Source organism: Pseudorasbora parva, chromosome 24 (genome assembly GCF_024679245.1).
Source record: "Pseudorasbora parva isolate DD20220531a chromosome 24, ASM2467924v1, whole genome shotgun sequence".
In the NCBI taxonomy this organism is placed as follows: domain Eukaryota; kingdom Metazoa; phylum Chordata; class Actinopteri; order Cypriniformes; family Gobionidae; genus Pseudorasbora; species Pseudorasbora parva.
In genome coordinates, this window is record NC_090195.1 from 20,554,259 (window position 1) to 20,569,004 (window position 14,746).

General features: G+C 38.3%; 1 protein-coding gene across 2 annotated transcripts in view; it reads right to left on the reverse strand.

Annotated features, from left to right (window-relative positions):
• The window catches only part of stau2 (staufen double-stranded RNA binding protein 2), a 149,926-nt gene that overhangs the window by 73,161 nt on the left and 62,019 nt on the right, over positions 1-14,746 (reverse strand). For both annotated transcript variants that reach the window (XM_067434823.1, XM_067434822.1), the window contains exons 7-8: positions 14,518-14,625; positions 4,402-4,614 (exon numbers count right to left, since the gene is read on the reverse strand). In XM_067434823.1, the coding sequence (XP_067290924.1) occupies positions 4,402-4,614; positions 14,518-14,625 (321 nt within the window). The remainder of the gene's footprint in view (positions 1-4,401; positions 4,615-14,517; positions 14,626-14,746) is intronic.

The window sequence follows — 14,746 nt, forward strand, 5'->3', positions numbered from 1 at the left end:
CCTGAATGAATTAAAAGAATTGTTCACCCAAAAAGGATTATTCTGTCATGATTTACTCTGTTGTTCCAAACATGGGTTTCTGTGCAACACAAAAGTGAATTTCTGAATGACTTCCATTTCCATTTAATGAAAATAAATTGGGATTAGGGCTGTCAAACTTCAAACCGACAAAGATTTTTAATTAAAGGCATAGTTCACCCAAAAATGAAAATACATCATTTACTCACCCCAAGTTGTTCCAAACCTGTATACACTTCTTTGTTCTGCTGAACACCAAAGAAGATATTTGGAAGAAAGTCTGTAACCAAGCAGATCTCGACAGCCACTGACTTCCATAGTATTATTTTTTCTGCTATGGAAGTCAATGGCTGACGAGATCTACTTGGTTACAAACATTCTTCCAAATATCGTCCATTGTGTTCAGCAGAACGAAGAAATATATACAGGTTTGGAACAACTTGAGCAGTGTCTTAGTACTCGTGACTCTGTCTTGAACTCTGTCTCGAGACCATATTTTAATGGTCTTGGTCTTGTAATGATTGTGTGCATTTTGACTTGGTACTGACTCTTACTCGAACATAATAGGAATTGGACTTATTCCTCAGTCCATTTGAGTACCATTCAAAATATTTCATGATTATTACTGTATGTAAATTTCTTTAAATTGATGTTTCATTGACACATCCAATGATTGGTGATCTTTGCATGACTTGAGAGTAACGCTGACTCCTGCCAGGTTCTGTCCCACACCCGTGACCCATCCGCTCTCGCTTCTATTTTACATTGTTGTCCACCTGCCATCCACCTGTAGTGATTTCACTTTCCAGAAAGACACATTGCTACATTACTTGTCTCAACTGTGTTATTTTCATATTTATTGCTGTCAAAATGAACATGTTAATAACGTGTTACCGCAAATTCATTTTAATGGCACTTTCTGAACAAGAACGCTCCCAAGTCAGTGTTTCTCACACTGTTCGCGTGGATCACGGCACAGTTCGGTACACACACACAAAATACTGGCATTTCAATAGGGAACGTGCATCTCTTAAAGGGGCCAAACTATATTCCTACTCGTGGAATATGGCCCTCCTCCGGGTATGATGTGGTACTGGTGCGCTCCTAGGTCTGCATGACAGCTTTCACATGACCAATTTTTCATGCGAACTGTGCCCTGTTCTGAACTAAACTGCCAGTGTAAAAACTCCCTTTATTTATATTCTTAAAATGAGAGAAATCACTGCTTATTCTGAATTTGTAAGCTTAGGCTTAAGAGACATGAACAAGTTCTTTGATAAACATCTATGACCTTTGATGCATGTCTAGTCTTCATACTGTATTGTTGATTATTATTGAATAAGTATGGTTTCACTAATAATAAACGTACATTTGCATAAAGCATGAATATTAGTCCATACCCATGTTGATTAGTGTTAAAAACTTAATTTGAACTTAATTTAGGATACATTTATAACAGATAAAAATTTGCGATTAAGTTGTGATTAATCGCGAGTTAACTCATGACAATCATGCGATTAATCGCGATAAAATATTTGAATCGACTGACAGCCCTATTTCATATATTTATTCTTTACAAGGTAGGACAAACGTGTCACAGAGAAAACCAAATCTCATTTAATTAAATAATAAAATGAATGAAGATACAATGATTGATGACAGTCTCAACACTTAGCATCTCCCCCCAAAAATGTCTGACAGAAGGCCGCCCGCCCTCTCTCTCTCCAGCACATTCACACTTTTCCATTAAAAAGGCAGCAATTTTTCATCAGTCACTCTTGTGCACGCCCTCCATAACTAAAAAGTTAATAAAATTGAGTTCTAATGTTGTTTGTGGATTTTCTCTGGTCTCTGTATTCACTCGGACTCAACATACTCTGTCTGAACTCGTTCTTGACCTGGACTTAACATACTCTGAACTCAGTCTTGATTTGGATACGACTGAGCTGGTCTCGACTACAACACTGAGCTTGAGGTTGACTAAATAATGACAGAATTTTCATTTTGGGGTGAACTATCCCTTCAATATGACATGAATTATGTTTCTCACAAAAAAGCTATCTTATGGTTTCAGAAGATTTGGAATATAGAATATCCATGTGGACACTTTTATGACATTTTAATGATTCCTTTGAGTTGACAGACTCAATGCTCATTAATTTTAATTATGGAAAAGAGCAACCCTTTGAGTGAAACACCAAACTTTTTTGACCAAAATATTCTTTCAGGTTCTGTGTGTTAGTTGATCATCTGGCTTGATTTGACCAAAGGATCAAATTCTACACCTGCGCAGCAGTTTTTTAAAATATACACTACTGCTCCATATACACTCTTTGGGTCAGGAAATTAATACTTCTGCATTTAATTGATCAAAAGTAGGGATGTCAACGATTAATCGATGATCGATTAATTGTCGATAAGACATTTGATCGATAAGACTTATCGATCATCGATTAAGCAGGGTCATGCGCGTGCGTGCGGCTCAAACGCGAAACGGGAGGAAAAATTATGCGAGCGCGCCCGAGTTCTACTAGGGACCATTTTACAGCTGGAGTCACACCTTCATCATGATGACTGCAAGCTTGCATGTGCATTCGCAGCCTTTTGTTTTGTGCAAATGTAAGTTGTAATATTGTGTTTATATTGTGCAGGCCTATCTATAGCTGATTTATCTCATAAGGATGCATTTGGTTAATAATAACGTTAGAGGCGAGCGGTAGTAAAAGCGTGGCGGTGATCGGCTTCAGCTCCAACAGCAATGCACAGCTAATAATGACTATGAGTGGGACTGTCATATTACACCACATTAATGAGAACACTATTGTAGCCTAATAAAACATTGTGATTGTTAATTATTTGGGTTTATTTGCCGTGCGTTTCATTGCGTTGATCCAGGAAGAGCGCATGCACAACATGAGTCACGCATTCTGACTCGCGCATGTAACTTAGTTCAAGATCACTTATGCATTCGCATCAGATTGTGCTGAAGTAATTTGTAATATTACATTTATTTTGTAAAGTTATATATGTGATCAATCATATAGGATGCGTTTCTTTCAGTGAAATAAAACGCACTAGCAAGTGGCTTCAGTCAGTGATGGCTACCGGTTTTCATTCAGTGCTTCGGCTTTAGCGCATACAGAGCAATGCATAATAACGATGATTGGGATTGTCATATTATATAACATAAATGAGAACACTATTTTAATAAATAGTTGTAAAGTCATTGGGTTTAGGTGCCGTGTTCAGAGCGTTGTTCCGGGAAGAGCACGTCTCCCATTCTGAATATGAATATCAGCAACTCAATTCAAGTTCACTTGTGCATGCGCATCATTTTGTGAAGATTTTGTAATATTTTGTTAACTTTATATAAATCTGATTAATTTCATATAGGAAGCTTTTTGTTGAGTTAAATAACGCGCTAGCAAAGCTTCAGTGTAACTTACCAGTGTTGATTCAGCACATCGGCTTCAGCTCGCGCAGTTCACACAGCAACGTGCGACTAATAATAACTTTGATTGGGACTGTCACATTACATAACATTAATAAAAACAATATTTTAATAAATCGTTTGAATTAATTGGGTTTAGGTGACGTTTCAGCACGTTGTTCTTGGAAGAGCGTCCACACATTCTGAATAACAGATCTGAGGCGGCGTTCGTGTTGTATTAGGCCTACAGGTTATATTTGGTTATTAAATAAGTCATTTAATTAAATTTTAAATAACATCGACTAGTTTTACAATCCCATAGCTCTTTGTTTAGATAAAAAAATCCTTCTCATTCATTTGGTGAAGAACATGGCGTTTTGAGCAGCATTTGTACATCCTGTCATGCTGTCGGCTATAAGCCACTGCTGTTGACGCATATTTTAGTATTATGGTTAACGATTAATCGATTAATTGATCGTTAATTTAAACGACGATCAATCATGGGAATTTGTGAAAATTGACATCCCTAATCAAAAGTGACTAAGCTCTTTGTAAAACTTTATATTCAAATAATTCAGAATAAAACTGACTGCAGTAATGGCTGCTGAAAAATCTAACTTTGCCATCACAGGTATATTTAAAAAATAAAAAAAAATTCTTCACATTTCTTTTACTGTATTTTTAAACACAAAACTCCATAAAACAAATTAAAATGTATAACAGAATATGGGCTTCATCCATTGATAGGGTTGTTGTAGAGTAGATGCAGGAATGTATACAAAGCCTAAAAGCTTTAATTTGGCAATTCCTTTTAAAGCTGCAAGTAGTGCAGAAATTACACACCTCACCTTTACACCCTCCAAAATACATCCCATAATACATATAATTCAAGTGAATTAAATGCAATATTCCAGCTTAACTCTGAAATTAGTTCTACTCCTAAATTGACCCACCTTTAATATGGTCTTGGGCCGCTTCTTGTAATGCACTTTGGGTTTCTCCACCACAGGAAGGACTGGCAGTTTCTTCAGTTCTTGTAAGATGGAGAGGGCCGCTCTCTTTTTGGAGAGTTTCTTACTATTCCCCTCACCCTCGGCTGAGAACTCCCCCACCGTCACACGTGTGAGGAAACTCTTCATATGTGGGGGTCCGCTTTCCTTCAGCACCTGAGGGGCATGTAATGAACACGTTACTCAAGAGAACACACATGCATGCAGAAGTGGGAAAGCAGTTATTCTAGCCATGCTCCCTTTATCTCTGCCCCTTTGGCCATGTCTGCTGCACACTCTCTTCCTTCTGCCCTTTCTCTTCCTCTTTCTCAGCAAATGGGAATACTGCTAATTAGACTCACTAAATCCGAGCTGCTTTAACACCCGGATCAATAACTCATATGGGGAGAGAGACCACTGGAACTTATGAGACTGCACCTGGTTCTTAAACACTAAGTATGAATATGAATATATATGAATATGCATATCTAAGAATATAAATCAGAAGCACACACATATTAATACAGACTTAAGGACATTTTAAGCTTGTTAACAAGCTGCTTTCCTTTTCTGAAAGACAAAAACATTTAAAATATGAATTTCATTTTTGTATCTATCTATCTATCTATCTATCTATCTATCTATCTATCTATCTATCTATCTATCTATCTATCTATCTATCTATCTATCTATCTATCTATCTATCTATCTATCTATCTATCTATCTATCTATCGTTTTTGGGTCGGTTCGTTTTTTTGCTATTCTACTCTTATGTGACAGGAACAGAAAGAGATTAAGGAGAATTTTTTTATTGTAATACTCTTTATTTTATTTTACTTAAAAGACTTGAAAAACCTTACTTAAACTTAAAACTTTACTTTAAAAATTATATATAAAGATTTACAATGGCAGCTAAGAGATGTACAGTAGCATTTAAAGGGGGGGGGGGTGAAACACTCAGTTTCAGTCAATCTCATGTCAATCTTGAGTACCTATAGAGTACTATTGCATCCTTCATATCTCCAAAAAGTCTTTAGTTAAAACTCCTTCCGGTTTCTCACAAGTTTCGGAGAGTTTTTTTCGAGTATGGGTCGGCATGACGTTAATAGAGCGGAAGGTCCTTGTATGGGCCGTACGGGCTCTTCTCCCGGTAGGGTGCGCACGCGCGTGACTAGAGCGAGAGAGGAAATGCACGCCGATAAACACTCTTCGCCGTGCTCCACTTTATTCCTATGGGTGACATCAAGTGACTTCAACGCTTCAGCACAGCATTCCCGGGAAGGCAGCGCTGCATTTGAACCGATTTGAACGCAGAAATGACGGGAAGCTTCATAACATCGCTTCAGTCGCGTCGCAAAAGTAGATCTTCACAGTTACTGCTGTCACAGGACTTCACCAAATCATACCAAAGAAGTGTGTTTTTGACGGAGCGGTCGCAGCGATAAAGGTTCAGTCCTGCTTTGGAAGCAGCCGGTGAGTAAAACTGCTTCAAATGTCTGTGCTGTTGGCTCGTCGTGTGAGTAAACATCAGTAAACGACACGATCGCGTGCTTCGTCATTCAAATGCACTAACGGACTCCATTGTTGTTCTATGTATAACGTTACACTAGTCTGACGTGCAAAACCATTTTGCTTGCTACTGCTAAGGTTTAGTCGCATACAATAGTCAATAAACAGAATCATGTCCTCATAAACTATATATATATAGGGTCATATATAGGGTGTATATATATACACACTAATTGTGTTGACCCCCTTTTGCTGCAAAACAACCCTGACCTGAAGATGTACTGTGGTATCTGGCACCAAGATTTTAGCAGCAGATCCTTTAAGTCCTGGAAGTTAAGAGGTGGAGCCTAATTGGATTGGATTTGTTTGTTTGTTCAGCACATCCCACAGATGCTCGACTGAATTGAGATCTGGGGAATTTGGAGGCAAAGTCAACACCTCAAACTTGTGGTGCCATGTAAGCGATGCACATGCACCCGGTCCACGTGATGAAAAAGAAAATATAATTCATCAGACCAGGCCACCTTCTTTCATTGCTCCATGGTCCAGTTCTGATTTTCATGTGCCTACTTTTGGTGCTTTTGGCGGTGGACAGGGGTCAGCATGGGCACCCTGACATGGACACCCATAGGCAACAAACTGCGATGCACTGTGTATTCTGACACCTATCTTTCAGAAACAGCGTAATTTCTTGAACAATTTGGGCTACAGTAGCTCATCTGTTTGATCGGACCACACAGGCCAGCCTTCACTCCCCACGTGCATCAATGAGCCTTGGCCGCTCACGACCCTGTCGCCGCTTCATCACTGTTCCTTCCTCGGAGCACTTTTAATAGACACTGACCACTGCAGACCGGGAACACCCCACAAGAGCTGCAGTTTTAGAGATGCTCTGACCCAGTCACAATTTGGCCCTTGTCAAACTAGCTCAAATACTTAAGCTTGCCTTTTTTTTCTGCTTCTAACACATCTACACACACACACACACACACACACACACACACGTCTGTATACACATATGTGTGTATATGTAGATGTGTCAGTGTTGTTATTGTAAATAGTATATGTAGATGTAAAATCAGTGTTGTTATTGTAAAACTATTAAAATAATTTTCATTAATTGAAAAACTTAAACTAAAATTAGAAATGTTGCTTTCAACTAACTGAGATTAAACAATTAGGACTAAAATGACTAACCCTGAAATAAAAATAAATTAATCCTATATAGAAATATAAAAAAACTAAATATAATAAAAATTACAAAAGCACATAACTAAATTATTATGTAAAAGATAATTATTTCAGTTATTGTTTTATGGCTGATCAGAAGTGATTTCATTCGCAACAGATTCATCAAACTGCCTTTCTGTGTGTCGCAATTGTGTGCCGACTGTTAATCCTCTGTTCTGCTACTACTATCCATTTCTCACGAATGCATGTCGTGAGAAACACAAATTTAATGTAATGCACATGTAATCGTATTTACTTCCTGTGACATCATCAAGACGGTCAACAAAACAGGTGAGCTGCTCTGAGCTCTTTAAGAGCAACACTGGGGGGATTGAGTTTCACACAGACGCACATACACAGCTGAGGGTGGGCCTCTATGTGCTCAGTCAGAACTGAAAGTTATCCGTCTCCAGAGACTCCCTCCTCACATCCTCTCTTCACACACATGACCATTCTGGCATTCATACAAACATGTGACACTCCAGTGAAACAGGCTCAGCTGAGAGAAGCCAGATCAACATACAAAACTAATGAAGATTATCACGTCCGACTCAAATACAGTGGCAAACTTCAATAAGCGTCATGACTTACATAAACAAAACTTGGATGCCCATGCCGTTTCAAACCACGCGCAATGACTTGAAGGGATAGTTCATCCAAAAATGTGTTTAATCAACGAAAATTGTCATTATTAATCACCATCATTTTATTCCAACTATGCACACTTGTTTTTTCCATGCAAAACAAAAAGAGAAATGTTATGAATGTTCCTGCAGCGCTTGAAAATGGATGCAAAAAGTCCCACAAAATATGTCCATATTGCTCATGAACTATATTCTAAGTCTTCTGAAGCCATATGATATCAAACAGACAGACATTTTACTGGGAATTCAAAACAAATCAATCAAAATGTAAGCCAATTAAAAAATTTAAAAAATGAAAACAAAACCATTTAAAAATTGAATGCAAACAAAAATACAATTAAATATATTCATAGAACAAAGCTGTCGTTTGGATAAACTGAGTAAAATAAATGAATAAAGAGAGAGAATGAAGAAAGTGAATGAAGAAAACTATAAATATGGGCCGTGTTTATGTTATTTTCATCGTGCTTTTTGATCTGTACCGCCCCGATTCCCATTCACTGTCACATTTAGTGTTCCACAGAGGAAAGAAAATCATCCGGGTTTCAAACAACATGAGGGTGAGTAAATGATGAAAGAAATGTCATTTCTGAGAGAACTTTTTTTAAAGCTCAAGACAGTTACTATGAATGATTTGAAGCGTAGACAAACGTCATTAATCTTCATCTGTAAGCTTCTGATCCTCAACAATCTGGGCTTTCATCTGAAGATGGCCAGGAACCGAGGAGCACAAGAGAGCACTGTGCATTTCCCGCACACTTGACAGAGCGGCATAACCCAATATTTACTAGGCCTTGATGTGGAATGCAGTTGATCATCACACTTAGATGTTACATAAGTATTGAGAATTCCTCAGGGTGAGCATCACTCTAAAATGAAATGACGAAATTCTGCTATACTTCCCTCTTGGAAATATCATCATTATCGTTTTAAGCTCTCTTGCGAGGATGAGGTGTGGGGAGGAAGGAAAAGGGCTTAGTGTTGCGAGTTCGTCATTGAGGGAACTCCCACATGGTCTATTCCGTGGGTTGAGAGAGGAGATTTATCTAGGACGGCACTAAGTAAAACTGTACTCACAGTCTCTGATTATACAACTAACTTAATTCAGCTAAGAAGTGGACCAAAAAAATTCCCAGAGAAAAAAAAAGAGACTCCAACAGGATGTGAACTTCTCTGAGATCCTCCTTGATGAGAAATGTCTCAAATAACTTGAAAAGGGAATTTTCAAATGTAGAGTCCCAGAATAAGGAATAAAGCTGTATATGTAATGTCAATGTAACTATCTATTTTGTCAAACAATAGAAGAGTTGAAAACACTTATTGTTGCAAATTCTGTTACAAATTACAGTTAATTTAATTTAATAGTGAATTAGCTTGGGCACAATATGCAAGACTGTCACCTTAAAGCGACGGTGCACACAAAAACAAAAAATCTGTCATCATCTACTTATTCATCTTTCCAAACCTGTACAACGTTCTTTCTTCTGTAGGACAAAAAAGAAGATATGTCTCTGTGCTTTTTTGTTTGTACAATGAAAGCCACTGACTTTCATTATATGGAAAAAACTGTTGAAACATTCTTCAAATTATCTTCTTTCCACAGGAAGAAAGCTGTACATGTTTAGAATGAGATGAGGATAAGTAAACGGCCATTGGCCATGGCCAATTCAATTTTTGGATGCAATGTCCTTTTCTATATTATTTTACATTAATTTGAATAGATCGGTTTAACAAAACATTTCTTGTTAGTGAGGACAAGCTGAGGTAACCAACTGCACAAACAAGACGTCAAAACGGGCCTGGTAACTCTCAAGTTGGCCTCCTGACACAGTTTCCATGGCAGCTATAAAACACTAAAGGTAGGTGGGCGGCAGTTCCAGCCGATGAATAAGTCTAATCGGGTGAACGAGGACTGTGAGGAGGTCTTGGCACTGGAGCCCGACTCTCTTCCTGGCGGCAGACGAGGTTGTGTTGTCTACAACAGATGATATGGCATCCTCGGGCAGCGATGGGATTTCAGCAAGTGTTTGATTCTTGTGTCTGATGGTGGCCAGTTCCTCTGTCTGCGCTCCAGTCTCGCATGGCTGGCAACGGAGATCAAGTTGTAGGAAGGAATCGCTGTAACATGAGGTTGATCATTCTTCATCCCCTCTGTGGATGCCAGGGGAGATATGGTATTAGTGAGACCGCCATGTCCTCAGCCTGGTGAAAAGGCAGGATACCAGGCCAGGGTGGGACAATGACAAGGACTGATATAATGAAGAAAAGCTCTTTTGTATGGATTGTTGATGTATATTCCCTGAGGGAAGGTACTTATGTACTCGATGGGTGGTTCTTGGCATGGGTTTCCACTCTTGTAGCTCTGTGAAGGTGTCATCCATGACAGAAACTGTGATTAATACATTTGCCTTTTGAAGTTGGCATCTGTTTGATATTGTTTGACACCGACAAGAAGGTAAAGGTGTGTAGATTACAGAGTGGTCCTTGACTTCATAAGGGGACAGATGAGACATTGTCCTGGTTGACCTTAGCTTGTTCCAAACCTGTATAACTTTCTTTTTTCTGTTTCTGTTTCAATTATTCAAATTGAAACCAAAATCACTAAACGACTATCACTAAACGACTAAGTGTGATTATCAAATCACAAGGGTTGTGATTAAAATAAATAAATATATGTGTCGCGTGATGTCGAGTGAAGCGTGACACTGTGTTGATTTACACGTGAGCACTGTTCATTCACACATTTTACATGTTTTCAAACTGCATCAAAGTGGCTAGTTTGCAGTAAATGCTCTATCAAAATGTAAATTGATGGTTTAACATTTGAAAATGAACAATTAAAGGCACATTATGTAAGTTTTGCTGCTAGTGATCGCTTATTCTAAACAAATGTGTAGCTTGATGACACCATGGATGAGCATGGAATCATGGGAGTAGCGGGCATGTCTTTTCAACTCCACAGCAAGGAAAGGAATCGGTCAGGCTCGGGCAGAAATAATGTTTTTTTTTAATCTTATATTTTTTAAGACAGCATAAATATTTTACAAAATAAAATGATTATCATTTTTGTAAAAGCTAAAGATTTTTTATTTTAAAGTAAAATATGACTATAGTACTAGTTTGATATGACTATAGTAATAGTCAAACTAGTTTAGTTTGATTTTATCTGGTAACAATAATTATCTTGATAAAATAATAAAGAATTATCAATATTATTATTATAGTTATACTGATATTTAAATCACAGTCCTGCAAGAAGGAAGGAAGGAAGGAAGGAAGGAAGGAAGGAAGGAAGGAAGGAAGGAAGGAAGGAAGGAAGGAAGGAAGGAAGGAAGGAAGGAAGGAAGGAAGGAAGGAAGGAAGGAAGGAAGGAAGGAAGGAAGGAAGGAAGGAAGGAAGGAAGGAAGGAAGGAAGGAAGGAAGGAAGGAATTAAAAGCTTTCATGTAGATCCCACATCTTTGTTACTATGCAAGAAAGAAACCATGGAGGAAATAATTTGTTGTTCACTTTAATTTTCTAATTGAATCAGGAACAGAAAAACTTTTCCATTCATACAAATAGCTGGGGAGAAAATTCCTGAAAAGATCTAACAAGGTTGAAACCAGTCCAGGCTCTCACAGAAGACTTAGTCAAAACTTTAAACAAAGGAGGAAAAAAAAACTACAGTGTTTCCAAATGCAGTTAGATTGGGGTCCCCAGATGAAACAAATTGCATGCAAGTACAAGGGATTCTTGGAGAATGTACGTCAGGAAGATTCTAGTTTTAAAGCCAAGCAGATGATTGCAGATTATGAAGTTGGAGACAGCCGTGGAAAATCATTTAAGATAAAAACGGATGCAGTAGTAGTGAAGCTATAGAGCTCCTCAGACTTCCTCTATTGTTGAGTGAAGAGGTTTGTGTTGATCTGAAGTGTCATTGATGCAGCTCTTTAATGAAATGCTGATTTGTCTTATTGTCCATATTGACCTCCCTTCGACCACTGAATAATTTTAAGTGTTAAAGCAATTACAATTACTGGATTTTACTGACGCTGACAGAGCTTGACCAAGAATAGGCATTTAATATAATTACTTTTTTTAATCCTCTTTACCTGAAGCTAGTCATTTTCAATTTATCGATTGAACAGATATCCAATATATTTTGATGGTGAATTTGATTAAATTGGAACGAACACTTGAAGGGCAGGGAAAAAACATTACCGTTAAAGAGGGTCACTCGCCCTGTTCCAAAACCCAGTAAAACGACTATCTAGACAGAAATTTAAGCCATTATAGGCATGCTCCCAACACAAAGCCTCCTCCAAAAGTTTCAAGATACCTTCTTTTCGATGTCTAAGGCAGCACTACATTCATCATACAATGATAAGGCAATCCCAGAATGATGAGTTCAATGGGGAAAATTGAATTCAAGATAGTGGACGAACCCAGAGATACATTGTATAAGGTTATACAATATATAGATACAAATTGATATTTATTATAAGTACTTTTAGCCAATATTTGTGTGTGTGGTGTCATTTTATGCTTAGCAACAAGTTTACGTCACTGTGAAATGAGACTCCTATGTGTTTAATGGCAGATATGCCAAATGTTTGAAGTTGCTGCATTCAAATCAGGTTAAATTGCAATAAGGATGCTTTCTTAGAAGTCAGCTACCCATGTAGCTAACTATGACTTTCAGCTTAATCGGTTTTGATTCCAAAGAAGTAGCAATAACGTATGAAACTGAGGTTATATTGTGCTGTCTGGCTGAGAAAGTAAGTCTCAAAAGCATTCAACACCTGGTATTAAGATGCGTTTTGATGGATCAGATCACAACTAGATGAGGGAGACACACCCATTTATACCTGGTATTTTAAACATCTTTTGTCCACTTTCAACCACTTCTCTCCTGATTTCTTTGAGGGGAGGGTCTATGAGTGGGTAAATGTATGTTTTTTCCCCCCACGTCTTTGACTAGTGCGCTTCCCATAATGTTTGCACATTAGATCAGTAGACGGAGAGCAGCCGGTCTTTTGCGCTGTTTGAACACACTGGACCACATGAGCATTTATACTAAAAAAAGCAATCTGGTCGAATGCGTGCTCTACCTCTGGAAGTGGTAGAAAATGGACAAGCTCAAGATGTTTTAGATCCCCTTTACACCTGTATTAAACATCGATCCTTTTCCCATTTAGCACCTAAACTCTGGAACAGTCTTCCTAGCATTGTTCAGGAAGCAGACACACTCTGTCAGTTTAAATCTAGACTAAAAACGCATATCTTTACTATGGCATACACATAGAACATTTGTAACTTTTATTATTCAAATCAATTGACTGATTGTTAGGCTGCATTAACTAGGTCAGCCGGAACCGGCAACACTTCCCATAACATCTGATATACTCGTTACGTCATAAGAAGAGTGGCATCTACACTAATGTTAGTCTCTCTGTTTATCCCGAGGTTTAGTGCGGTCGGCCGGATCCAGGCCGTGTCCAGATCAGATGGTGGTCCTGCGTCTGGACATGACCAACACATCCTGGAGTGTCAGCTGAGACCGTGTCAATTGGTATCTCCTCTGAATTTGCCTCACCGGCACGTCATCCTCAATAAACCTGTCTCCGGTGCGCCACTCCGATCTGTCAAATATACATATTATTGTGTAATCGTCACGCTATCCAGAAATTTCAAATATTCCGATCGAATAATTTCTGACCTGTAAGGTTGGCAGAATAATAATCAAACACTGTTTGATAATAGGCCAGAGGAGAACTGGCACTCCGACTGAGTCTGGTTTCTCCCAAGGTTTATTTTTCTCCATCATGCCCTGGTGGAGTTTTGGTTCCTTGCCACTGTCGCCTTTAGCTTGGACTGCTCAGTTGGGGACACTAAAATTATGATTAAGTTATTCAACTAAATATACAAATACAATTAATTTATTAGGTCTTATTTAATTCTATAATACTGATCTGCCAACTTTGTCGCGCTATGATAAATTAAAATAAACTGATAACATCACTGTTTTCTCCAGGACGACTGTACTGCCAAATCAAACTTTGTTGCAATATTGTCCTGTTTAACACTGTGAAGCTGCTTTGAAAACAACCGTCATTGTAAAAGCGCTATATAAATAAAGTTGATTGATTGATTGATTGATTGATAATCCACTTACTTTCTATTCACAATTAAAGGGGTGGTTCCGTGTTTTTTTCCCAGGCTTGGTTGTGTTTATGGGGCGCAGTATACCATGTCTTAATACTTTTTTCTTTTCTTTTTTTATGCTGTATTTTTCCTATATTTGACCTTTATTCCACACCGCTGTCTCTACTGTCCTTTGAATGGCTCGTTTGCTTTCTGCTTCTATGAAGCCCATCCCTCCGAAAAACGCAATGGTCTTAGATTGGTTAGATGGCCAAATGTAGTTTCAAGTATTTTTATTGGCTCAAGTGCCAAGCACAGGTTGTCCGGTGACGCCATGCCCCTTACCATTACGGGCAGAAGTCACATCTACGGTCTCCCAACCCGGAAAGAACCGCTTGTTGTTGTCCAAACCGGCCCTTTTTGTAGGCAATAAACTGCCTCCATTTGCATTGAACTTTGAGCGCTGTAACTTGTGCAGATGTTGTTTATGCTCAAGCACCAACATTAAACACTAACTAAAGTTAAAAAAGTGAAATCGCATGCAACCACCCCTTTAAATTAGCCTAGTTTACCTCAAAGTTAACAGGCAGGTTCCTTTTAAGGGCGATCTCATAGACCAGGCTGATCTCGGATTTGCTTGCATCGCTGTTCTCCTCCATTTCTTTCTTCTCCTCTGAACACTGAAAGGGTTAAACACAAAACAGACCAACTATAAAAATGCAATTACATTTTATCCAGTATATCAACTTTCATTTTAACGTACATAACTAGAAGAAAATGGTGTGCTGTAAACAGTAAATG